At 44.4% G+C, this 26,671-nt stretch overlaps 1 protein-coding gene across 1 annotated transcript in view; it reads left to right on the forward strand.

Moving 5' to 3' along the window:
* The window catches only part of SLC1A2 (solute carrier family 1 member 2), a 140,796-nt gene that overhangs the window by 93,787 nt on the left and 20,338 nt on the right, over positions 1–26,671 (forward strand). The window contains exons 3-8 of the mRNA XM_057749319.1: positions 363–515; positions 2,614–2,864; positions 8,089–8,257; positions 12,833–12,959; positions 20,617–20,850; positions 26,074–26,268. Of these exons, the coding sequence (XP_057605302.1) occupies positions 363–515; positions 2,614–2,864; positions 8,089–8,257; positions 12,833–12,959; positions 20,617–20,850; positions 26,074–26,268 (1,129 nt within the window). The remainder of the gene's footprint in view (positions 1–362; positions 516–2,613; positions 2,865–8,088; positions 8,258–12,832; positions 12,960–20,616; positions 20,851–26,073; positions 26,269–26,671) is intronic.

A 26,671-nucleotide genomic window follows, 5' to 3' on the forward strand; every position in this document is an offset into this window, starting at 1 on the left:
AGGCTGGGAAGAGAAACAAGACCTGGCACTGAGGATTATTTCTACTGACAGTCTCTGACTCTGCAGGTGTTTGATATCCTCAAAGAAGTCAGAGTCAAGTTGCCAGATTATATTTCCCACAAAACCTCAAGAAGGCTCTTCTTGACTCTTCCAGTGCTGCCTTTTAGAAGAGTTGGAGATACAAAATATTTTCTCACAAGTTATCAAAGTCAACTTCACTATTCTAATGGTATTTTTATGTGTTAGTCATCATCTGATAATGGAGAAGTATGAAAAAGGTCAATGTCATTGAACTACATCCCTACAGCTATTCATTTGGTAAGGGCAAAAAATAAATTCACATTTTCCCCCTTTTCTCATAGGCGTCATCCTGGGGGCGGTATGTGGAGGGCTTCTTCGCCTGGCATCTCCTATCCACCCTGATGTGGTGATGTTAATAGCCTTCCCAGGGGATATACTCATGAGGATGCTAAAAATGCTCATTCTCCCTCTAATCATCTCCAGTTTAATCACAGGTAAGACCACCTGTCTGGCACCTGGCCAAATCGGGTCATACTCTTGCTCCAGCTTTTGGATTGAGCATAGAATCTCAATTTGGTTGAATCAATGAATGTGATCATCTGTGTCATTTCACTTCAGAGCCTCGGTTTTCTGGTCTTTAAAATTGGGATAAGCAACCCTAAGAAAAGAGTTTGCTATCTATTGGTTGGTCCATCTGTCTGTCTAGCAACAAAAGAGAAAAAGGAAATAGCCACATGTTAAAAGTGATCGTATCTGTAGTGATTTTAATCTTTTTTAATTAATTAATTTATTTTTTTTATTATTTTTGGGGAGGTACACCAAGTTCAATCATCTGTTTTTATACACATATCCCCGTATTCCCTCCCTCCCTTGAGTCCCCCCCCACCCTCCCTCGAGTCCCCCCCACCCTCCCCGTCCCAGTCCTCTAAGGCATCTTCCATCCTCGAGTTGAACTCCCTTTGTTATACAACAACTTCCCACTGGCTATCTATTTTGTGATTTTAATTTTTAATGTATACTTTTCTCATTTTCTAAATTGTATTTGTTCAGAAACTGACAAATAAAGATAACCAATAGAAAAAGAAATTTTCTCTTTACTATTTAATTGGGTGTCGAGGGAAGTGGGTATTAAAAATAAATGAAGTACTAGACATGAAACCCTTCAAGTTTTTCAGAAGAAAGTTACCTTTAATGTATAGTTCATGTTCACTTTTTTTTTTTGGCTGAAAGAGATGTTTTATTTGAAAGAACTTTTTACCCTCCTTGGGCTTATACTGGTAGTTTCCTCCTTACCAAATAATGTTACTCAAATAGGGTATAAATTGATGAAGTTTAGAGACTAAGCTCTGAGTTAGGGATGAGGAACTGGGTTTTGGTTTATATCTGGGTGACACCAGGCTGGATGACCTTGAGAAAGCTGTCCCTCTGTACCATCCACCTCAGAGCTTCAGGTAGTGAAGCTCTGGTAACTCCAAGAGATTCAGATGCTACAGTCTCATAGCTGGTTGACCAGTGATTCCAGTGAGGGAAAGAGCTGGGACTTGGTGTCAGGAAGGTCTTATCATTCAGCCTCGGATTGAGTGAAGCTGTGTTTTCCTTTAAATGCTCCTTTTCAAAGCAGAGAAAATTTGTTCTCTATGCCTGCTTAAGCAATTGTACATTGGCCAACCTGGTAAGGAAAACTCATTTCCATTGGCTAGAATTAGACTTCAGGTTTAAGGAGAAATGGGTCATATATGGGTCAGCTTCGTTCAGAAAAGTTAACACCAATAATAACTTCCTCCCCCACGGCAAAAAAGACTGGTCCCCAGAAAGCGTTGCATCTCTCAGTCTAGTAAAAGCAGGAACTGAAACCAGGAAGTAGAAAAACTGAAGAAACTACTGGAAAAAAACCCAGTGAAGGCTGGAGTTTTTGTGACTTGCTTGGAATTTCCACTAACCATCACAGAAGCTCCTGAAATACAGATGGAGCTCCCACCCATGCACGGTGTTTTATGTACGTGTTCTCCCATCCCTACACGAGGTCAGAAAATGTGGTCTCCATCAAGTTTCACCTCAGGGGAATGAGAGGGCTGTGCTAGAATCACTCTTCCAGACTTTTGATTTCATGACCAGTAATGTATTCAAAAGACATTTTGAATACATAGGGCTACCAACCTTTTATTTTCCTAAGCAATGACATTAAAACAAACAAACAAAAAACCTAGCAATGTACCAGGGCAACCACTTCATAAAGAAAGGATATCTTAATACCCAATAAGTGGGCAGGACATAATCTCAGAATTAAAAACTGAATACAATATTCAACTTTAACTCACTATTGCAGACTGACAAAAAGTGGTCCCAAACCAGTTTATAAACCCTGAACCAGATGTGTTCCAACTCTCCCCAGTTCCCTAGAATCTCAAAAATGTCCTTGGAAAATTGAATTGTGAAACTGTGAAATTGACCAAATATTCAGCGGAAAGCGGTTTAATTAGCCATCAATATGTTTGAGTAATACAAAGCCAAGGGTTGGGTATAGGTATGCAGAGAGGGGCAAGTAACAGGAAAATAATGGAACTAATCCTTCTGGATGTCTTTTCTATGCAGGGCTGTCAGGCCTGGATGCTAAAGCCAGTGGCCGCTTGGGCACGAGAGCCATGGTGTACTACATGTCCACGACCGTCATCGCCGCGGTGCTGGGGGTCATCCTTGTCTTGGCTATCCACCCAGGGAACCCCAAGCTCAAGAAGCAGCTGGGGCCTGGGAAGAAGAACGATGAAGTGTCCAGCCTGGATGCCTTTCTGGACCTTATCCGAAATCTCTTCCCTGAAAACCTTGTCCAAGCCTGTTTTCAGCAGGTAACCCCAAGTTCTGATATTCTTACTTCTCCAAACTCCTAAGTTACGAAGGTGATAACTGAGAGACTGTTTCAACGACTCAGCTCCGGGGAGTACATTTTTTCGTATTTGTATCTCTGCCTAGGGGTTTTATGGGGTCATCTGGGGCAGGGTTTTAGGATTGGAGTCGCGTAGTCTTTGCTTTTTCACCCTTCCCTTTTTTTTTTGCAGTACACTTAATAGCATTTAGCTCTGGGATCCCTCTTCTCCTTTTTTCCTTTGGTCTCTTTTTCTTCTTTTGAGTTCTTGTCTCTGTGTCATCCAAGGACGCATTTTATCACCCTTGCCCACAACTCTCTAGAGTACCCAGTGGTTCTCGATCTTAGCAGTAGAGCAAAACCACATGTGGTCCGTTTAAAAATGCACATGCTCTACAGAATCAGAATCTCCAGGGCGGGCCTGGGGATTGGGTATTTGTCGCATTCTGGAAGTAACACATGAGGATTATGGAAAGTTTAAAGGTTATAGATGCACATAAAGTAAAAGGTCAAGTCCCCCACATACCTTCGCTAGCGCTGCTCATGTGTCCTCCTATAGATTTTCTTTGTCACGTATGCGTGTGTATGTGTGCGTAAAATTAAAAAGAATTCAACCCAGGTGGTACTGCATCACATATACCGTGCTATACTTGCTCTTTCACGTAACGATGTTTTAGTGTCATCTCTCTCTTTTGTCATTGTTGTGTAGTTTTTCTAAAGGATAAATTCTAGAAGCAAAAATGTCCTGCCAAAGAGCTGATGTTTTGAATTTTCTGGATATTGCAAAAATGGCCCTACAAAATTTGTATCGATATATATATATATTCCTACCAACTGCATACAGGCATTTCTATGTTTTAACACATGATTTTTTAAAAAAAGGTTGATTCTGCTGAACGTGTTACTGACCAGGGTTCTTGGACTCGTTAATCAATAGAAATTGATGAGGCCAGATGAGAAATTCAGGCAAGGCTTTATCTGGACTCGTGCTGCAGCATGAGGGTGTGAAAACAAGGAACAGCTTCCCTTGCTCCCTCCCTGGGAGTGGGGGGTGGTGGTCCCTTAAATGGGGTGAGGGTAGGGGTGGGTCCAGGGGTAGGGCCAGAGGGGTAATTTGGGTGGTCTGCCCACCCCTTGGTGGTGCTCTGTGCAGAGATCATGGCAGTACCCTGATTTTGCTCCGAACAACTCAGAAGTGGCTGTTGGGTTTTTGACCTTTCCGTATTTTGTTGTTCATAATTTGCCCCAACTGCATGTGACGCAGTTGTTTTTAGTCCCTTATAGTTTCTTTGTATTCTGCTGCACGAGGAGATGTGTGTCCAGGTGCAAGCCCTGCAGCAAAGAGTCCCAGGTCCCAGGTCCCAGGTTCCAGCCTCTCTCAAGTGGAACCACTGACCCAGGCCCCCTCACCAGCCTGTTGTCTAGACCCAAGGTTTCATTTAGGTTCAAATACACCTCATTTCCCATTAGCCCTGGTTGGAAGTAAACTACAACCAAGGCCCCTCCTTCAGCCATTTCCAGGGAATTGCAGAAGAATAAATTTAGGAAGCAGGTCACAGAGAAGAAAAGTCTGCATTCCCAGCTGCCCCCAAAGTGCAGTTGCCAACCACTGCTGAGCCAATTTACTCTGGATAAATCTGGAATATGGTCTCTGACGTCCAGTGCCACTTTGGAGGCACTGATAGCAAGGAGCTGTATTAAAGGAAACATTCCAGGCAGGAGAAGTGGGGTGGGGAGTGGATAGAAACAGGCCGGGGAAGGGGTGCTTACTGGTGCCCTCTCTGTGCAACGCACCTGCCCCTCCGCCAGCCTGCCTAGAAAGATGCGTTGCTTGCTTTGAGGTGATAGACAAAACCGGGTGCTAAGTCTATTCTTAACAGTTTGGAAAGAGCGCTGTGGAGCTGTAGCAGCTGGAGGCTGAGCTGGTAGGAGACTGGGGGTGGGAGTAGCATCAGAGGGAGTGGGGAGGGACAGATTTGACCTCGCTCCTGTGCCCGATCGACCTCACTCCCATGCAAGAAGGAGCCCCTTTCGTCTGGGCCAGTGAGGCAGGACTGAGAAGCAGGCAGCACCCGGAGCTGTTGCTCTGGGCTGGCGGGGAGTTTCTCTGGTGTCAGCCATGCTCACGCTCCCTGACCTGTCTGGTCGGGGATGGGCAACCTCTGCATGTCACTGCCCAGGGCACGGGGCACTGGAGGACACTGGAATAGAGAACCGAGCCATTCCCTGCCCTACCCCCTGCCCTGGACCCACCCCTCCACTGGCATAATTCATATGAGGAGTGAGCTCTTAGTCCTCCAGCTAAGCCCAAGGATGTGGTCCCTTTGGGTTAGGACAATCAGAGAAAAAATCATGTGGCATATTTGACCTCAGGGTGAGGGAGGGTGTGGATTCCTTAAGCCAGACACCAGGCAGCCCAGAGGAAAGGGAGCTTAAACTAGGTGCGATCCCACGGGCTTAGGGGGGCCTTGAAGAGGGTTGGAAGAAAGGAAACTCTTAGAGGGTGACTTGGCATTCCCAGGGAGAAAAGGTGCTGGGAGGTGGCTTCTGTGCCCTTGGGGTACAGCTGGGAGTGGTTTCAAACATCCTCTCTTGGGTGGAGGGGGCTTCACGAGCAGAGTTGCACACAGAGGCGTAAAGACAAAGGTGCACTGTCCCCAGGGCGGAGGCTGCCTCCCCCAAGGTGGCAGGACCTGTGTCTTTGAGAGCAGCGAGGCCTTCTGTTTGCTGCTTTGGGCTGATTCTGAATCGGTGAGGTTTCCAAGGTAGCAACAGGCTGTCAGGTGTGGCCCGACCACACTCATCAAGCCTGGTGAGAGGGACCACATGGGGTCCTTTCTTCCGGGGAATTCAGTGAGCTGTGTTTACCCATTCGGCCGATACTTGAGAGCACCTCCTAGGCGCTAGGCTCTCCAGTGTGCACAGGATGCCACAGGGAATGAGCCAGTCGGGGTTGCTGCCTAGGGAAGCTTACTTACTTTCTGGGACTAGGGGGGAGGTAGACCAGAATAAACATCAGGTAGACACACAAGGTACTTAAAAATTAAGATAAGGGTGCTGTGAGGGCTGGAGGCAGGATGATGGGCTAGTAACTGGGGGAGACATCTGAGCTGAGGCAATAAGGGGTCAGAATGAGCCAGGCTGAGGGGAACCCGGGGATGAGCTTCCCAGGCAGGGGCACAGGCTCGCAGAGGGTGGCAAGTATTTGGTGAGAAGAGAAGCCAGGCTGCTGTGCGGGGAATGGCGTGGGTGCAGGAGGACCTGGCAGGCCAGGGTCAGATTCTGGTTCTTATTCTAAGAGTTTAGGTAGGGAGATGACTGTTTTTCTATTTTGAAAAATCAATCTGGCAGGTCGGATGTAGCCAGAACTCCAGGTAGCTACTTACCTGGGAATCGCAGGTAGCCAGGAAGAAGAGGTGAATCAGTGAGTGGGCTTTTGCAGGTTTTAAGGTGAGAGACCCTGGTGGCTTGGACTGGAGTTTAGGCAGCCGCCTGGGATTGTCCAACCCAAAGAGGCTTGAGCTGAGAACTCAGGCAGAGAACCAGCCCTGCGGGGCAGCACCCCCATCGCCCGACCTTCAACTCAGCCGCTGCCCTGTGCTCTTTGGAAGCTGGATTTCGGAGTTGAACATAACTCATCTTGCATCTTACTTCAGTAACTACTAGCTGTCTGTCCCGGGGTCCATTACGCAGCCCCGTGAGCCTTGAAGCGCTCCTGTTGACATAAGAGGTAATGGCCGTCAAAGGTGAAGCACCTGGCCGCCCACCGGATCCTGGAAGCCACCATTTATTCAGGCCCACGGCCACTACTCCTTTGAACTTGAGCTTTGGCTTCTTTAGCCCTCTCAGGATAGGCCTCCAGCTGGCTCTGGTCCCCACTTTGTCCCAGTATGACTCAGTTGTTCATGGATGCTTCCCTTCGGATCACTCCTGTGTTCTCTCTTTGTGCCAACGTTGCTCAGACCAGGGGGGCCATGAGCTGCCTGTTCCCACTCAGCCGGGCTGCCCTTCTCCCTGCACAAGTGCATGTGGCCAGGTTAGAACACAGAGCACCTGCCTCGCCCCAGGGAATGCTGTGCTTCCCTCCCTCCCAGTTAGGAGAGCTGGTCAGCTCAGCCTTGCTTACTCTTGGGCCCCGCTGCTGTAGGGTTGGGTCCATATAGTTTATCAGGCAGCACACGTGGTGAAAGAACTCAGTGGTGGTCAGTGCATCGAGTTGAGGTCCCAGTTCTGCCAATAATTCTACGATGTCTGATGAGCCACTTGACTTCCCCACGCCTCCTCTTCCATATCTATTCAGACTTCAGCCATCTGTCATCTACTATGTGCCGGCGCTGACATTCTAGGATTCTGCATGACTTCTATTTTAATGCCCCCGGAGGGAGTGTTTCTGTGGGCTCAGATGTGAGTTTTCATGCATGCCAGGGTGCCTGGCACCATATAAATAGCATGGCTACCCCCAGATGTCGAGGAATAGCATGAGAGCGTCTCAGGGGCCCGTTTGCACAGAGATGCTTGGGGAACATCGGGCAAGGCTTGGCATCACCGCCCAGAAGGCGTGGGTGTCTTCCCATCTGACATTTGGAACATGAGCCAGTGTCCCTGCCATGGTGGCTGCTGGCAGCTGGCACATCTGGCAACCACAGGGAGATTCCTAGCAGAACGACGTTCTGGGAGGAGCCCCAATGAGAGTGGGTCTGTGAAGACTCTGTGCGACAGGAACCAGGTGGGGAGGAGCAAATCCGGAGGATCATGGGGTACCGATCTGACCCCCACCAAGACCTTCGCCCTCCTGTGTCTGACCAGATCTAGGACCCTCCACAGGGGCTAGCAGGTCATCCGTCTGGGTCCCACATTTGGTATCGTCTCCATGGGAATGAAAGAAGCAGACACGCATCCCTCAACTTGAAGCTTGGGTCCCATTACCAATCACACTGCTTATAGCAGTCACAAGAGAATGTTGTAAATCCTGTCATTATCGTGGGATGAGGACAATCGTTTCCCACTGTATTTGTGTCAGGAAGCATCACGCTGTCAAACACAAAGGTATAAAATATTCCCCAACTTCATAACTTTCTTTTGCCATTTCTTAATTACAATATTTTCGACATATTGGGAATTTAAAAAGATGTAAGCGGCCAGGATTTTGGTGACCTTTTACACCAAACCTCTCATCTTTCTGGGTTTCTTTTCCCCCACTCCATTAGATTCAAACCGTGACGAAGAAAGTCCTCGTGTCCCCTCCCTCGGACGAGGACAGCAATGCCACCAACGCTGTTCTCGCGTTGCTGAACGAGACTGTGAGTGAAGCGCCTGAGGAGACGCAGGTGGTTGTCAAGAAGGGCCTGGAGTTCAAGGACGGCATGAATGTCTTAGGTAGGCACCCTGGTCTTCATCTCTTGGGGGAGGCCCCTCTGCCTGGGCCCTGTGCCGATCCTTCCCTGCAGGTCGACACCTGGGCATCCTCTCAGAGAGCCAGTCGCCCTGCTGTCCTGTAGGCGGAGCAAGAGGCTCTCTCTGGGGAGCGATCTGAGGGTCACTGGGACTAAGAGCTGAGAGATGAAGGATGAGGGAGACGGGCGGGAGCAGTACCACGTGGGGATGTGGGGATGTGGCAGCTGGACTGGGGTATGGGCACAGTGAGGGGAAAGACGTTCACAGGGCACATCCCCCAACTTTCCACATGGTGTTGGCAGGTCACTTTCTCTGACTCTCCATTGCATGAAGTTACACATCCAGTCCTTTCATTTCTCACGCATTTCTTTCTGAGGCGCCCTTGTGTGTGTCCCAGGATTATGCTAGGCAAGGGGGCTCTCCCACCCCAGCCCTCACAGCCTGTAAACAAATGCAATGCTGTATCAGGAGTGAACGTGTTGGCGTTGGTGCCAAAGGAGCGTATCAAAAGGAGCCTGCCTGGTTTAACTTTCTGGGATTCCAGTGAGCCCTTTCCCAGAGCCTGGAACCTTCTGAGAGTGCCATCCCAGAGGTTCTTTGGCTCTGAAGTTAGACCAGTTTGGATCCAGTTTGGATCCCTTATGGACCACTCACCAGTTATCTAATTGTGGGCAGGTTGCTCCACTTCTCAAGATTCACCTGTAAAGTGGCCGTGGGACTGGCATTTCTCTTGTAGATCACTGGGAGCATTCAGTGAGGTTGTGCACGTAGGCACAGCGGTACACACCATGTGCTTTATCACGTGAGCCGCTGTCATCATTAAGAGGGGGTGGAGCGCTAAGCTGCTCAATAGAAAACACCCCACAGAGGATAGAGGCTCCCCATCGTGGGGGTGACTCCAGTGTGCTCAGTTTACTCCCCATCCACCCCTTGGGTCCACTCCCCTCTCTAGAACCCCCACCCACTGTTAGAATGGTGTCCCCAAGATAAGAAAGCGGGACATTTGGTCATAAGCTGAGAGCCATAGGAAGTCTATGTGGAAGACGTATGTTGATCCATGCAAGCGAGATTTCTGAGGATTTGCATGAGAGCTGCTTAGAAAAGGTTGAGCTCACTTTACCATCTAGGAGATCAAATGCCCTTGTCTCTTTGATAAGGGCATCAGATAAAATACAGGGTGCCCAGTTTCCTGTGAATTTCAGATAAACAGCAAATAATTTTAAAGTGTTAAGTACGTCCCAGATATTGCATGGGATCTACTTGTACTTAAAAAAAAAATTTCATTGTTTATCTGAAATTCAGATTTTATCTGGGAGTCCTCTTTGTTTGTTCTAAAATAGTTAGCCCTACTCCTTACTCATTCAGAATGGTGGAGAAAGAGGTGGAGGGGGCAGGATTGCCCAGCCACTGAAAAGTGTCTTTTTCTTTGACCTGGCAGGAAGTGGGAGAATGAGGGAAGAGATAAGCTGACCAGGTTGCCAGGCAACGGAAGATCAGTAAATGGCTTGGCAATCAGTGGGAGGTGAGAGTAGGAAGGAGAGAGGAGAAAGTGGGAGAGTTGCTCTGAGAAGGAGGGTCTGCACACAATCTCAGCATCCAACTCCGAGTGGCTCTTCTCTCCCACTGTCCAGATGTCTGTGACCCTTTCAGGCATTCCCAACTCCCCTTGCCCCCCAAACCCCATGGTCAAAGTGATCCCACAGTTTTATACTGTGGCCATGAATAACGGGGCCAGGGCTTTGGGGTGAATCATTCAGAACACTTTCATGGTCATTTCCAGAGTCTCAGTGGAATCTGGGAAGTCACATGACCTTTGGCTGTACCAGGGAGTTTCAACACAATTCAGGACTCTCAACCCCAGTGACCAAGTCTAAGAGGGCTTTGTTCAAATGAAACACCCTTGTTCCAGTGAGTGAGTTCAATGAGGCAGTGTTTACAGAGGGAAATGAGAAGCTGGCCCTGGCTTTCCAAGTGCAAATTGAGGCTCTGGAAAGCTAAGGGAAGTTAGACTGTTGAGAAACTTCCCATTTACAAATCATGGCTGAAATAAGGTTCTTTCCATGGTTTTCCAAGAGCAACGATGGTGGCTTTTTTTTTTTTTTTTTTTTTCTTTTTTCTTTTTGGTTTTTGTTTGTTTTTTGGCTTCGGAAAGTCCCGAGGATCAAGCATTGCAATAGTGAAGATAAAACCCCTGGCTCTAGCCTCCCACTTCTTGAAAGACTCATTTTTTACTCCCCAAACCTCCAGACTACTCTGGGCTCTACTTCAACCCCAGCCACTTAAATCAACTCCTGTGAGAGAGCGCTCCTTTCAACATCTCTCTCTTATAATCACAGAGATGGCCAGTTTCTGCTGACCCTGCCAGGGGAGCTATTTCATTCTAGTTCTTTGGGACCTTGAGACCTTGAGCATTTTCTCTTAAAATTCCAAAAGGAATTAACCAAGTGATATTGGCTGTTCTCAGCCAGAATGTTCACAGATTATTGCTCACCCTACACCTAGCAAACTCCCCCCGCCATGGGCTTGAGAAGAGCCTGGATTTGGTTTCCTCCATTACCGCAGAACGAGGTCACTCTCCCCTGCCACTCTAATTCTAGGTCACGCTCATTCTCGTTCAGCCTTTGTGTTTATGGCCAATAACTCACTTGTAAGTCACTAGTTAATCTTTCTGGCCCAGAGCCAAAAAGGGGAAATATTAAATACCAAGGATTAACAGTTTCAGTGCAAGTGCTAGATTCTTTTTGCTGAAGAGAGAGAGGATCCAGCAAAGGGCAGTTGAACAATCTGTGTTGGTCTATGCTTGGTGTGGGAGGTGAGTGGTTTCTGTGTCTAGGGAAAAGGAAAAATCAGAAGTTTAGAGAGAATTTTCCCCTAAGAGACTCTCATTATAATGCTATCATTTACCTTGATACAGCTCAAGACCGCAGGCATAAACGGATAGAGGCAATAGGAAATTGGATATAATAGGGAGGGACTGGATATGAGGTCTGCCAAACTGGGACAGGGTAGGGGTAGGGAAGAGGAAGGAGAGACAGGGAAGAGTGGGTGGCCCACAGTGCAGGTCAGAGAAAAAGTCAGATGGGCCAGCAAGGGCCTGTTGCCAAGGGGACAATGACATTGATTTATAGTCCATGCAAGTCATCAGAATTGGAGCCGTAAGATTGGCAATAACAGATTGGGAGTTGGGGGGCACATGATGACTGCTTATCAGAAATCCATGCTGTAACAAAGACCCAATGCAGCCAAAAATAAATAAATCAATACTTTCAAAAGAAAGAAAGAAAGAAAGAAAGAAAGAAAGAAAGAAAGAAAGAAAGAAAGAAAGAAAGAAAGAAAGAAAGAAAAAGAAAGAAAGAAAGAAAGAAATTCAGACAGCCCCCAGGCAGTAACAGGGACATCTGTTAGCCATGCAGTGTGCCCCAGTCCCTGGGAGGGTCTGGGTGAGACTCCAGGGTGAGACACTGAGGAAGAGGGGTGGGAGGCAATGGTGGTGAAGAGAATATTCTGGGGAGAAAAAAGCCCGGTCTTGCCTTGGAGGAACTAATGTATCAGGCAGGTTCCCAGGACAGATACTCAGGGAATGAGGCAAAAGGCAACACAGAAGTAAGACCCAAGGTTGGCTGCTGGACTTGGTCCAGGGCTTACTGCAATTCGACACTGACATCAAGAGGTGGGGGCGGGTTCCTCACCTCCTTCTGGCCTGGGATTAGATTGACCCTGGGGGCTGGGGTGGGGCTGCACTCAGATGGAAGTCAAGTGATGTCAAGTGAAGAGGGAAGAGGGCCCAGGGGCTAGGAAGTAACGAAGACGGGCTTCTCGCTTTATGACCCTGAAAAAAAACACGATAAAAAAGAAAGTGTTCTAACTGTTTTGACCATGGAAAGAATGGTGATGAATTAATATGTAACAGGTTAAATCCAAACAATTGGGTCATTTGGGGTTTCCCGACTGTTCTGGATTTCTCATTGCTTTCCCTTTGATTTTGTGACATTCTTCCTCCTTCTCCAATTAGGCACACAGCAAGGGGAAAATAATTTTATGTTTAGGATTTTCTTAGAGTGAAACATACCAGCCATGCATTAATATGGGATAACACCAAACTAATATGGATATAACCCTGGCAGAGACTGAATTGGCTAATTGGTCCCTGCACTTCTAATATTGGCTCCAAAGTTTGCATGATAATCCCCAAGTCCCAACAAGCCTACCTTCGTTAATCTATGTACTCATGGAATCTGCTTACCCATGATTACATAAGTGAGGAGGAGAGAGAAGAGAGTACTTTTTAGTTTGGAATGAAAAAGAATTCATTTTCTCCAAGGAACTAACCTGCCTACAGTTCAACTTGCTCATGTGGAAAATATTCAGGAAAGCCATCGTTATCCAGGAGAAAGGTATTTTCAGTGTGACACATAATGCTTTTGTCATTTAATGCCTCATTCATAGGGTAACCAACGGGGGAGAACGCAGCTCCGTGCAGGAGGATGGTGACCAACAAGGGAGAAGAAACACATCCTTTATAATTGGTCCTTCTGTGTCCTGTGATTCTCCCAACAGGTCTGATAGGGTTTTTCATTGCTTTTGGCATCGCCATGGGGAAGATGGGCGAGCAGGCCAAGCTGATGGTGGACTTCTTCAACATTTTGAATGAGATTGTGATGAAGCTGGTAATCATGATCATGTGGTGAGTGGGCTTGTTCTTACTTCATGGTGGTGGGGGTGTGAGATGGCCATGGGGTCCCTAGAGGACACGGGAGCCCTCCCAGCAGGAAAGAGTGGGCGGGCGTGAACCAAGCTAAGGGCTTTCCGGAAAGACTTTGAGTAAGAGATGAAAATCTCTTTTTTGGAGCTTTCCCTGGAAACTGGGCTGGAAAACTATAGCCTGTGGGCCAAATCTTTATCTGCCATTTATTTTCTATGGGCTGTCAATAGAATGGGTTTTATGTTTTCATCTTGCTGAAAAAAGATCAAAAGGGTAGTAGCATTCCACAACATATGAAAATTATGTGAAATTCACATTTAGTGAACACAAATAGTTTTGTTGGAACCCAGCCATACCTATGTGTTCATGTATTGTCTCGGGTTTCTTTTGTGCTAAAAGACAGAGTTGAGTAGTTGTGACCAAGACTGTGTAGCCTGAAAAGCCTAAAAAATTTACTGTTTGGCCTCTTGCATAAAAAGTTCACCCTCCCCTGCCCTGGTAGAAAAAACAAAGACTCAAAAACTGGTACAAGAATGTAAAGCAATTATATTCCAATAAAGAGCTTAAAAAAAAAAAAAAAGACAAAGACAAAAAAAAAAAAAAGACAGGCAAGCTGGAAAAACCAATCAGTAATCCTGAAGCTGAGCAGTATCAGGATACACTACGCTAAGACAGGGCCAAGGTCTCAGGGATATGGCATGACCCAGGGTGTGTGCAAGAACCACTGCTCCGGTATTCTGGTGTCCAAAAGCAATTCATCTTAGACCTGGGTTACTCATGACTCAGACAAACAAAAACAAAAACAAAAAAAGGCAGTTCTCAGGCCACGCAAGAAAAAGTGAAATGACAAAGGATTAGAACTGTACATGCTCTTGGAAACCTGGTCCCACCCTCTGCTTTTACAGCAGAGAAATCTGTGGTACAGAGACACTACATCTTAGTTCTTTAATATCATCCTGAGCACCATGATGATAAAAACTCTCTTTTATTGATTCCCTCTTATCTGCCAATAGCCACGATAGCGCTTCACACCTATCAAATGTAATCTCCACAATCCTGCAAAGATGGTATTATGGTTCCCATTTGACAGAAAAGGCAACCGAGGGTCACCGAGGTGAATTAACTTGCCTAAGATTATATAGCTAGGGAGAGGAAGAGCTGGAGTTTATAATGATATCAAAATCTTTGATGTGTAAGCGAGTGGAGTTTTCTTGTTGCTGTTTGAATCATGTAAGCAATATTGTCTCCACTTCATTTCATGTGTGTTTATGGTCAGTGGTTCTGAAATCTAGGGTAGCCCAGGACAGCATAAGTGTCCTCTCCTTCACCAAGGAAACTGGGTCATCTCTGGTCACTGGAAACTTCTCATGGTCGGTATCTATCAGACAGAAAGATTTTTACGTGCATTCTTTTCAGACCCCTACGATGGTCCTGTATGCCTGCCTAGAAATAACATAAGATCACTTTTAGACCAAACCACGTGTACGTTCTGTTTGCCACAGGAATTCTGGGTTACAGATTCCCTGACTCCTCCTGCTCTAGTTCTCCCCACCTGCCTCCTCAGTCCTCCTCTGATCATCCTCTGATTCTGTATCTTCCCCTGAAATTCCACCTTCTTTCTCTCTTCTTCCTCTCCTTGGCCCTTACTCCCAACTTACAAGGGCAAAATCTGTTCTCGACTTATATTCATTCTATCTCCAAACGTGGTGATGTGCCTGTAGTAAATTCTTACAAAAACTTTAGGAATGAGTGGGCTAGCTGAAGGCCCCAGGGTCTCAGATCAAGAGGATGTTTCTCATGATTTCATATTTAATAGGTCTAGCTTGTTCTGATCATTGCTTTATTGTACTTTAGAGACATGAAAGGATGCTAGTACAATAGTGTATTCTTTTCGATTATCGTACTGATTCTTCAACTTCCCAGGCAATGCTAGATTTCTGAATGTTTCTTTTGTGTGAAGATTTAAAGTCACACACGATGTCAGGCTGTAAAAATATTTTAAAAAGTTTTAAATCCATTCTGAGCTCGCTGAGAGTTTAATAAATGGTAGGGTATAAAGCAGAATAGACCTCCTGGTTTTAAATATTAGGATCTGCCTTCCTTTCCTAGCAGAGTGTGCACCCTAGCTCTAAATATGGAGTCCATTTTCCTGTATTATGATGCCCGTGATGTGCGTAATGTATGAAAATTCCTTCCCTCATCCATACCACTGTCACTTCCACTGAGCCCTCAAAGCAGAGGGAATCTTCTAGGAAATCAGAGTCATGGCATAAAGTGTAACCTCCCTTCTCTGCAAGGATGGAGTGGGTGTGGATCAGGAAGTTTCCTCTTCACTGAAACCAAAACTCCTAAAGATTTAGCATCATCTCCCAGGAGATGAGCAATTGTGAGTCAGGAATAAGACCTACGGAACGGTTTCTGACAGCTGTTCGGTTACCTCATCTAAGCCAACAGTCTGGAGGGTGTAATGTGACGTAAGATGCCAATCCCACACATTTCTTTCATTCTTCAGCTGCCTCATCACCAGTTGATAACGATGTGTGTGAGAAGGTTCCGGATAAAACAGCCAACCACTCCTTAACTGACACCCTCAAAGCATAAATCATCAGAGTTCTTTCACAGTCTTCTCTACATGGTAGTAAGAATAGTAATAATAGCCAAACGCATCATTGAGGAGATACAATTATTCTAACAATAATTATTATTAAATTATAACAGAATTATTACATTCTTGCTACATGCTCAGAGCTTTTTCAAGTACTGTCCTGTACCTATTATTGAGAAGATAATAATTATTATGATTATTATTAACTCATGACTAAGGTTTACCAAATTCCTATGATATGCTTAATACTATTCCATTACTTTACATGAATGAACTCATTTATTTTTCACAGTAATACCTAGCAAAAATAGATACTTTTGTGAGCCCATTTTCCAGATGAGAAAATGAAGCACAGAGGTTAACTTGTTGCACAGCCTAAGTGACTGGAATTACAGAGACGTATTACCTAACTCAGCTTCCATCTGAACTCAGACTGGGTTGAACCCAGGATCCTCCTTTTACTAACTGTGTGACTTTAGGTAAGTTACACCCACTCCGAGCCCATCATCCTGCTCTGTGAAATGGACTGATCATAGAATCCACGTGATAGGGCTGCTGTGAGATTTAAGTGAGATTGTGACCAGTAGTTATGGAGCATTTCCGATGTGCTGGGACCTGTCTAAGCATTTTATATGAACTAGTATTATTATTGTCGTTATATGGTAATTACCATTATTATCAATTCAATCCATATCCTTTGCTTCTCTGTGATTCCCTAAGAATCCTGCAAAGCCCTCTGAATCACCAAAAAAAAAAAGAAAGAAAAGAAAAGAAAAAGGAAAAAGGAAGAAAGACAGACAAACCCTTAATTTCCGTGTGATTGTCATATTCTTGTTTTTTTACAAAGTGCTTTAAAACTTTTTTTTTCAAAATCTGCAAACTTAAATAGAAAGTAAAACTTTTCATAATCTCACCACCATAGAAACATAAAGTGAGAAGTGAAATCTCTGCTCACTCTTTCAATTCTCCCTCCCAGTTAACCCACTACCACCACCATCCATCCACCCACCAGTTCCTCCATCCACCCATTCATCCATTCATTCCTTCACTTCCTGCATACTTTTGAGCACCTCTTCTATGTCGACAGCAATTTTGGGCACTGGTGATATAATGGAGCCTGGAGCCTCCATGAGTTGACTTTCATTCTATCCTGTTCTAATCCTCAAATGGTAAGTCTCAGCAAAAGTCACTCCTTGGATAGCCAGAACCTCTCCCTAAGTGGACTGGGAGAGTGGAGATTTGTGTTACTTCCTTACCCAAGTACCGACAGCCCCTTAGGTAACTCTTGGAATGTATATTTAAGTCTTTATTAACAAACTCTTCCAACTCTGAGTACTCTTGAAATCTGTCCCAAACCGGCAGACTGGTGTTGCTGTTGGCAACGTGTGGGACAGAACCAGAGTGCTTTACGGCAGGACCGAGAAAGTCCCTCCACTTAGCACCACTCCAAGTGTCTGGCCCACCATCTGGCCCACCATCTGCCCAAAAGTCCCAAATTAATCACTTTCGTGGGTTAAGACCAAAGGCCTTGAATAAGTTGTAGCTAAATAAAGTAAATGGTTTCCAAAGACTAACCGAGGACTATTTGTATTTCATCAGTTGCAGATCAGATTTTATTCCTGGAGACTTTGATTTCCAAACACATCAGAATTACGTGGGGAACTTGTCTGACCCATAAATGCCCCATGGCCAGCTCCAGGAAATTCTGACTCAGTAGGTATGTGGCACGTCCAGGGAACCCGTATTGCTTCAGGCAGGCCAGGTGATGCTGAGGCAGGAGTCTGTGGACACATAGACTGAGTTCAGGGTATGTTAGTGCTGTGGGTGTCTGTGGAGTAGAGAGCAGACCTGGGGGGCATCTTGGCAGAAACCTTAGGATGACAAGCACTGAGGTGCAAAGTGGGCAGAGGCAAGAATGGGTGATGCAACGGTAAGAAAAAGATGCCACGGGCCAGTTCCGGATGCATCAGTGGCTTTGAAAATGGTGCCCAGAGCTGAGGATACAGCCAGGCTCAGGGCAGCATGGGAACCATTCTCTCTCCCAGCTCTACAGTCAAGTCCTTCTAATTTAGAAACCAGTCCATATGGACACCAAGGGGAAAAGCAGGGCGGGGTGGTGGTGGGATGAATTGAGAGATTGAGGTTGACATATATACACTAATATGTATGAAATAGATAACTAATAAAAAAAATTATTTAAAAAAAAGATTAAAAAAAACAACTGGTCCAATAGTTACTGGGCATCACTTAGCTTCAGAACACTCACGGGAGCTCTCAGCTTCTTTTTTTTTTTTTCTCTCAGCTTCTTTATGCACTTTGGTTTATGGCTTTGACTGTTTGCTTCATCTTAGAAACTTTAAGTGGTGACTTGAGCCCTGGACATTTGCCTTTTCTTTTTCATAGAGTGTCATTTTCAGTGAGATAATTCATTAATATGGAAACCCACAAACTTAGAATCTCCAGCTCCTGAGTGGAGGCTTAAGGTACCTGCTTTGAAAATAGGTGCAGGGAAGTAATGACCCTAAAAAAAGTGATAGAACAAAGTCTCTTTCCTTGTCCTAATTAATGCTCATTCTAGTTCCAGAGACCAAAGTGTTCGGGTTAACTAGGGCCCCTGCTTGCCGTATTTATTTACCCCAACACTCTACCTTCTGGCCTTTGAATGCACTGTCCATTTATAGTGGGCACTCGGGTTTCTCCCAGGGGGCTGAGTGCTCCAGTGATAACCTGTTACCTCTCTCTAATCCATTTGGCTCTGGCTCAGATGTGTTCTCCAGGGGTCTCTATAGCTGGTCTTGCTTGGCAAGGGGCCCTGAAAACATTTTCTCTCCATTCTATAAATTGCTTGTCCCCGAAGAGCAGGAAAATTGAACGGCACCCAAAACAGCTCGTATTTGTCTTTTTCTGGACATCTTTAAGGGGTGATTGGTGCTTGGGAAAGAATTAATCTCTTGGTTTATGAAGATAAATTCTTGTTGGTTTTATCAGAAAGTGTATATTCTGTTTAGTAATTTACAATGGGAACACAGACCTGGCCCCTGAGATCACCCTGCTGATCTATGAGATGTTGTGACTACGGGCAGCACAAGAGAATGTAAAATGGTGGGAAAGCTGAGGGTTTAATGACTCGACTCCCTAATTTCTGGGGAAGCAGCCCTTGAACATCGCCAGCCCTCACCTCTGGGTATGGAGAAGTGGAGACTACAGGCTAGATGCTCCTCAGGGAAGAGAGTATCTAAGCTCATGTTTTAACTAATTAGTGTCAGTTACAAATCAGCTCTTTTGGGAGAAGATTCCTTTTGAGAAAATGTTTTGCTTGTAAAAACATCCGCAGTTGGGTGGCAGTAGCCTGTGAGATGCCTTAGAAAGCCTTGTTAACTCGGACTTGACTCATTAAGCATAGGTGATGAGGGGACATGGGGTAGATGTGTGAAAACAGAACATGCGAGGGACTCCTGTGTCAGGAGTCAGAGAACTCATGGCACTGACAGGGATGGGAGAGGGACTTTTGATAGTGTGTACATATGCATGTTCAAGAACGTAATCCTCGCAGCAATCCCATGAGGTTGCAGTCAGCCTCTCTAAGCCTCGACTTGCACATCTGTAAAATGAGAGTGAGTGACTAACCAAGGTCATATAGCTGGTAAGTGGCTGGACAAGTTCTATGTCTCGTGTAATTGTGTATATGACTCTTGTCTACTCCTCATGCCTTTGCTTTAACCCGGGAAGTGCTTGCTCCAAACACAACTGCAAAAAAAAAAAAAAAAAAAATACACCAAATCTACTTGCTGTCCCTCTCTTTTTCCTAACTCCCCTCCCCCAGCTGGGAGCGTGACTTCACTTGCCCCACAGTCTTTCTTTCAACTACATTCATAATTCTTAATAAGGTGTTGACGTTCCCGCGTTTTCATTTCAGTCAGCAGTGTCACAGGCTGAACAAGTTCACGCCCCAACAGCACCAGATTAGGCAATTGAAAAGGGGTGCTGCCAAACATGCGAAAAGTATACCTAAAGTGAGAGAGAGCCTGGTTAGCTGACTCAAGAGTGAAGACAACGGCAGATTGTTTCCAAGCATGCTATAAAATCATAATAATATAGAAATATAAACTAAGTTTAGTTTAGGATAGATTGGTAGATGGCAAATTGTCTGCTTATGTACAAAACACTACAATTGCCCCTTCGAGGAAGTGGTTTGGTAGGGATGAAAACCCCCAGTGGTAGCGTTTCAGAGATCTGAGATTGTTCTCCTCCTCCTTCCTGGTTTCGTGTGTGGGGCCAGTTATTTAACTTTTCCAAACCTCAGTTTCCTCATTTGCCAAACAGGCATAATGATTCCTTGATTTTAGGGTTGTGGTAAGAATTAAATGTGTGGATCTCTCCCCATATTGCTTGAAACACGATGAATGGCAGCCAGCATTATTGTTGGGGTAAGTGCGGAAAGAAACACTTTCAGACTTGTAATAAGACCACATTTCTCTAAACAGGCTCCTTGGCTTAGATCGTTTTCTTGTTTGGGCATCTCTCTCTCTCTTTTTCTCTGTCAATGTATTTCCTAGATTCCTTCCAAGGCAAAAACAAAGCACTATTTACAAACACCAGAGTCTGTAAATTGGTGAAGCTCTAATGAGCTTTCTGAGAAGCTCTAAATTTATTCTCAATTTTCAAGGAAGGAGATTTGGAACAAAGAAATCAAATAAGATTCTCAAAGATGTAACTTGAGTGTCTCTCAACTTTTAGTTTGGTACTTATGTAAGAGCCTAGCCCTAAAAAATTACCTGAGCAAAAAAGTTTGCCTTGGGGTTTTTCATCAGAGCAGGGGCCACCAGGTCCATAGGAAAGATTTCAGATAATGTGGCTAGTTGGAAGCAAAATATAGCATCTATTGAATCTCACGGTCCTCTTTCGGCCATACTCTTTGTACAGGAATGCGAAGGGTTTTCCTCAGGGTGTGGGACTCAGGAGGGCCCAGATTTAAATTCTGAATCCTATCATCAGCTCTTCAATGCTTTTTTTTCTTTCTTTTTTGTTTTTCAGGTACTCTCCCCTAGGTATCGCCTGCCTAATTTGTGGGAAGATCATTGCAATCAAGGACTTAGAGGTGGTTGCTAGGCAACTGGGGATGTACATGATCACGGTGATTGTTGGCCTCATCATCCATGGGGGCATCTTTCTCCCCTTGATTTACTTCCTAGTGACCAGGAAAAACCCTTTCTCCTTTTTTGCTGGCATTTTCCAAGCTTGGATCACTGCCCTGGGTACCGCTTCCAGGTAGAGAACACAAGAAATCACCATTGTTTCTCTCTGTTCACTCCTTTGACTTCTTTGCCACTTCGTTTTCAAAACCTTCCCATCACAACGTTCAATGAGAACACTTTTCACGTATTATTAAAATGTTTTTGAAAAAGTGGAACGCTTTAGATTCTTGGCTCCTTTTGGGAACTTTTGAGCTTTCTGATGAATTTTTTGCTGGTATGCAGCTGTCTTAGAACCATGATCTCATATAAGTTTCCCAGGTGAATGCATGCCATTCATCTCTAGGCATAATTTGTCACATATAGCATCAGATTAGTTTCAAATGTTTTTTAAAAGGGTGTAACAGGATGTTATTTTATTTAAGAAATTCTCTCACCTGTAATTCGAAAAATGCTATTACAACATATCACTCTATTGGAGTAATTTTTCAAAAGTAGGAGAACAAAGTTTTGCAGGGTAAATGGTAGGTCAGGTGAGATTTTTCACACAAACCGGAAATCAGGCAAGTCTTTGAAGGTGTAATGGACTATTCTGCCGCATTGATTTTGAGGAAAGTCAGGTTGGCATTGATTTAACTTGACATTGACTGAGAGTCAGTTCCTTCTTCATTACCTCGTTCCAGTGCCTCATGCAGACAAAAAACCCTCTTTTTAGGGGGATATCATCTTGGGGTGAATTTAGCAAAAACAAACAACCCAACCAAAACAAATACACATGAAACACTCGGCAATGTAGAATTTCAAAAACTAAAAGAGTTGTATTCTTTCAGCCTGTGAGTGTTGCTTTTATTTTTGCACATGTATCCTTTGGTCAAAAAACAAAGACTGAGGCCATAAAGCAGGTGGCAGGGAGGCGACCCGAAGCTCAGTGCTGTCTCTGGAGTCACAGGCTGCCAGGTCCTCATCACAGAGCCCATGACCACGCACTGCAGGGAGGCAGCCGCTCCGTGACGCAGGGAGACTGCTTTTTCAAAGCTACTGAGCAGGCAATCAGGTTTTTCTTAAGTGACCTAGCAGGCCAATAGTGGCGACACACTGGGAAGCCAAAGTATATTTCCATCGTACAAATCATGAGAATTCTGTACTAGTAGAACGTGAGGTTTTGGAAAAAGCTAAAATCTATACAATCTGGGAGATCTGGATTCTGCACTCAGTTTCCCAAGATGAAGGGAAACATTCCAAAATTTCCTTTTTCCTTCTTGGTCCTATAAATGCCTATGGCTAAGTATCTCTATCCATGAAGATCCTCTCTTTTTGGTAAAAAAGTTAACTTTTTTTTTTTTTAATAGAAACAACCATGTTTAATTTTATTTTTGTTTTCTGGTTGCAAGCATGGTATTTCCTCATTATGAAAAAGTTCAGACAGTGAATAAAATTTTGGAGAAAAAAAAAATAGGCATCACCACTGATAACTGGTAGTAACCGTTTAGTTAATCTTTAGTTATATACATTTCCAGTTCTTATTATGTGTAGATATTGTACATTGCTATTTTCACTGGTCAGCATATCATAAAAGTTTTATGTATTATTACAGCTCTTATTATATACCTATTACTACTATTTTTAAACTTCATAATTATATACTGTATGTACTACGATACAGCCCCTACCCCAAAGCCGTGTCTGTTAAACAGGGCTGTGAGCATCCTTGCAAATACATCTCTGCAAGGATGTCTGACGATCCCCTCAGCATAAATTTCTAGAAGTGGAATTTCTGAATCCAGCGGTAAGCACATTGATGGCTTTGAAACATATCACCAGATGACTAATTAGAAAAGTACATTAGTTTATGTCTCCGCTAACTGGGTATACAAGTGTGCCTTTACCCATCTACTCACCAACACTGAACATTATCAGTCACTTTAATACTTTCCATTCCTATTGGTGAAAAGTGATCTCACTGAATTTGCATTTCTCTGATTACCAGGGAGGGGAAACCTCTTTTTATGTTCTTTTTGACCATCCTTCCCTCCCCTCCCCTGCCCTGTGAATTGTTTCTGAACTTTATTTCCTATTGGGGTGTTCATCCTTTCCTGATTGGTTTTCAGCTCTCTACATGTATAAAAATATCAACTCATGTGTCACATGTTGCAAATAATGTCCCCTTTCACTTGACATTTGTCTTAAAATTTTACAGTGCTTTTTGCCACTATCAGGTTTTAATTTGTATGTAGTCAAAGTTGTCAGTATTTTCTTTTAGTATTTAGAATTTTGATTTTGCTTAGGAATACCTTTTCCACCAAAGATTATAAAATATTACTTTATATTTTCTTCCAATACCTTTATGGTTTTGATGTCTACACTATTTCAAAATACTATCATCTTTTCTTTTGAACATCTAGACAATTATCCTAGTCCTTTTATAAGACAAAGGTGAATCTTAAAAGCATAGGGAAAACACAAAATCATATTTCAGTCAAAGAAAAATTCTTGGGTTATCTGGCCAAGACCACAAACATTAGACTCATATCTTCCTCTTGTCCTGTATTTCATCTGAAAAAAAATATGATTTTAATCTTTGGTTAAAATGTGGCTTTTACCTAGATGTGAAATTTCTTTTTAAAAAAGTCACTGTGGCAGAAGTCACATACTAAGAATTAACTGAGAGTTTCTTTGCGATTGTGACCACAGAGGAAAAGCCCTGGGACAGCCAGCTAAATATACTTTCCGCCTCCTCGGACCTTGGACTGAATGGGGATGTGCAGGGGAAAGGTTGACCTCATTTCCTCAATAGGCACAGAGGCTGATGTCAGGGCAGCTGGATGGAGCGGGGATGGCCTGAGACACATCTCTCTGCATCCCTCTAACTTCAGTGTACGCTGTTAAAACTAATCTGGATAAAAAAATAAATGAAGAATCTCAAGTACCAGACAGTTATTATTAGCAACATTTGAAGACTGTCATATGGCCATTGAGGCAGGAGCCAAAAAAAACAATGTCAGAATGTTAGCCTGGGGACTTCCCTGGTGGTGCAGTGGTTAAGAATCTGCCTGCCAATGCAGGGGTCAAGGGTTCGACCCCTGGTCCCAGAAGATCCCACATGCCGTGGAGCAACTAAGCCTGTGCACCACAACTATTGAGGCTGGGTGCCGCAGCGACTGAAACCCATGCTCTGCAACGAGAAGCCACTGCAATGAGAAGCCTGTACACCACAACGAAGAGTAGCCCTCACTCGCCATAACTAGAGAAACCCCCGCGGGCAGATAAATATTAAAAAAAAAAAAAAAAAAAAGAATGTCAGCCTGTCAACACAGGAAAGAGTTAAACTTTTCAAGTCCCAGTTTGGACTGATGGGGTACATATGGATTTTTAAGATACAAAGCATGTCCAGTAGTGACATGAAGAATATTTTCATGGCTTACCAATTGTTTTCTCCAGTCTGTTGAATTGTCTAAAGACCCTTTGATGACATTGTGGGAAAATGAATGCGGTGATAATGACGGATATATTCCAGTCCTCCCGGAAGTGTCCTTAGATTCATACCCATGAGAATCCAGCCGCCAACCACAGCTGCGCTGCCATTTCAGACCAGTCATGGTGTCCTGGTAACCTCAAAGGCGTCTTAGGAAAGGGCTGGGAGAGAGGAACAAAGGGACACTTTGTGTGAGGCAAATGACACTTCTCATTAAAACAGCTGGGGCAGCAAGCCAGGTACGATGGCTCCCCTGCATGTGAATGAGGCCAGATCCCAGCTTTTCTCCCTGGGCTTATAAGGTTTGGTAATGAGAGGTCTGCAAACATCCATTTCTTCTCCCCACCTAAGATTAAAGAGGAGGCATGAGAAAGACCCTTGACTTGAAATCACAATATTTCAGTAAGATGACTCTGGCTTCCCTAAGGTTGTTAATAGGGCTTTTGAGTCTGTGGGTTGATAAGGTGCAGATTTAGGAGACCCTAGTTTTAGAGCTTCAGGGACCTTGGTTCTGAGTAGGCCCTTGGATCTGCATTTTATTTAGCATGCCTGAAGCTGATGGTCCTTTCCCACTCTCTGAGAAACCGAGACCTGTGCAGGTGTCTTTGTCCAGCTTGGCTGGAGCCCTAATTCTGAAGTAGAGGAGGGAACTATGACTAAGGCTGTAAATGCAAGAGAGAAAAATGTGCTGTCTATACTGGGGGTTTCCCAAGTCAGTTTGCTTAGGTTTGAATAAGAGAGAAGAGAATGGACCACAGGGTTCTCCCATGGCAGTTGGAATGTTCATCATTGCTTTCCATGTTACTTAAACTTTGAAGCAAATCCACCTGCCCTCCCATCACCTTGATCCACAAATAGGATTCTGGCTTTCAGCAACCCTTACTCTTATAGGTCTCCTGTTTTAGAAGACACAGAACATGTCAGGAGTTCTGGCCTTTGCGATTGATTCATGTGGTCATGAATTCCCATCCCAAGCATGGGAGGAATCAGGGTGAAGTCACTCCGTATTGGGTCTTTGATTAGCTACAGAGCACACGCTTTTCTGCCCTATGTCATTGAAGAGACTGTAGAGTTGGCAGTGACCATATACCAGGGAGTTGGACTGTCTGTGAAGGTCCCCAGTGAGTTGCTGGAAGCTTGGGTTCTTGCTGAATGGTGCTTAACAGATTTGTCCAGCATTTTCAAAATTAGCAGGCCCAGCTCAGGGCAGTTCCCAGGGGCTAGACGCAACCCATGTAGTCATTTTGTTGGAAACAGTGTTTCTAGCATAAAATTATGGGTCATTCAAAAATTCCTCATTCCATCTTACTGTTGGTAGCTGATCCTTTTCTGACACGTTTTGTTTTTTTTTTTTTTTGCAACCCAATTAATGTGGGCAATCACATGGGCTTCAATATTTAATCCAAGATGGAAGTAATGACCACAGGGAAAGGGGAACTTGAAGCTCTGAGTAGAGCTCAAAAACTAGAACCAACAAAAATATTTTGCTGCCTAATTATCATCTTAATAAGATTGAATTTGAGCCTCCAAAGCAATGGTTTTTTGTGGTTGTTGTTGTTGTTTTGCTTTTTGCTTTATTATTAGAATTAAACTTTATTTGCATTTTTTAAAAAAAGTTTTTAAATTGGAGTATAGATCTCTACTCAATACTCTGTAATGGCCTATATGGCAAAGTGATGGTTTTTAATTTAGCAGACACTGCTTTTTTCAAGTCACATTGTTTGATTGGAACAAAAGAACAAAAGCTTTGTGGTGGCATTTCAGTCATGCGTTGTCCTGCTTCTCTAAAGTGGACATAACTCTTGTCTCTCTCTCGTCGTCCCTTAGTGCAGGAACTTTGCCTGTCACCTTCCGTTGCCTGGAAGAAAACCTGGGCATTGATAAGCGTGTAACCAGATTTGTCCTCCCGGTTGGAGCAACCATTAACATGGACGGTACAGCCCTTTATGAAGCGGTGGCCGCCATCTTTATAGCCCAGATGAATGGCGTCGTCCTAGATGGAGGCCAGATTGTGACCGTAAGGTGGGTGCGGTGGGTGGGGTGAAGCACTGAAACAACTTTTTACCTTATTCCCTTCCACTCTAACTCCATTTCACAGAGGCCACTTGAATTGCAGTTCTCCAGTTGGAAGAATGGGGAGGGACGTAAAAGAGAAGAGGAATTATTGGCAGGTTCAAAGGCAAGATTGGTTCAGAAGGAAGCAGGCTCACACTCATGCCTTCTGTTTCTATTGCCCATGTGACTTTGCTTCAGAAATTTGATGTTATTTGATTTTTAACAATCCTGTGATGATGCAAGGCAGTTATTTCTGTGATCATTTAGTAGATGAGGAAGCACAGGCTTCAGGGGGCTTGACAGTTTGTCTGAGGCTATAATACCATCAGTAATGAGCCGGCAAGGCTGTCGCTGGGGCCAACATCAACTG

The sequence above is a fragment of the Hippopotamus amphibius genome, chromosome 9 (genome assembly GCF_030028045.1).
Source record: "Hippopotamus amphibius kiboko isolate mHipAmp2 chromosome 9, mHipAmp2.hap2, whole genome shotgun sequence".
NCBI lineage: Eukaryota > Metazoa > Chordata > Mammalia > Artiodactyla > Hippopotamidae > Hippopotamus > Hippopotamus amphibius.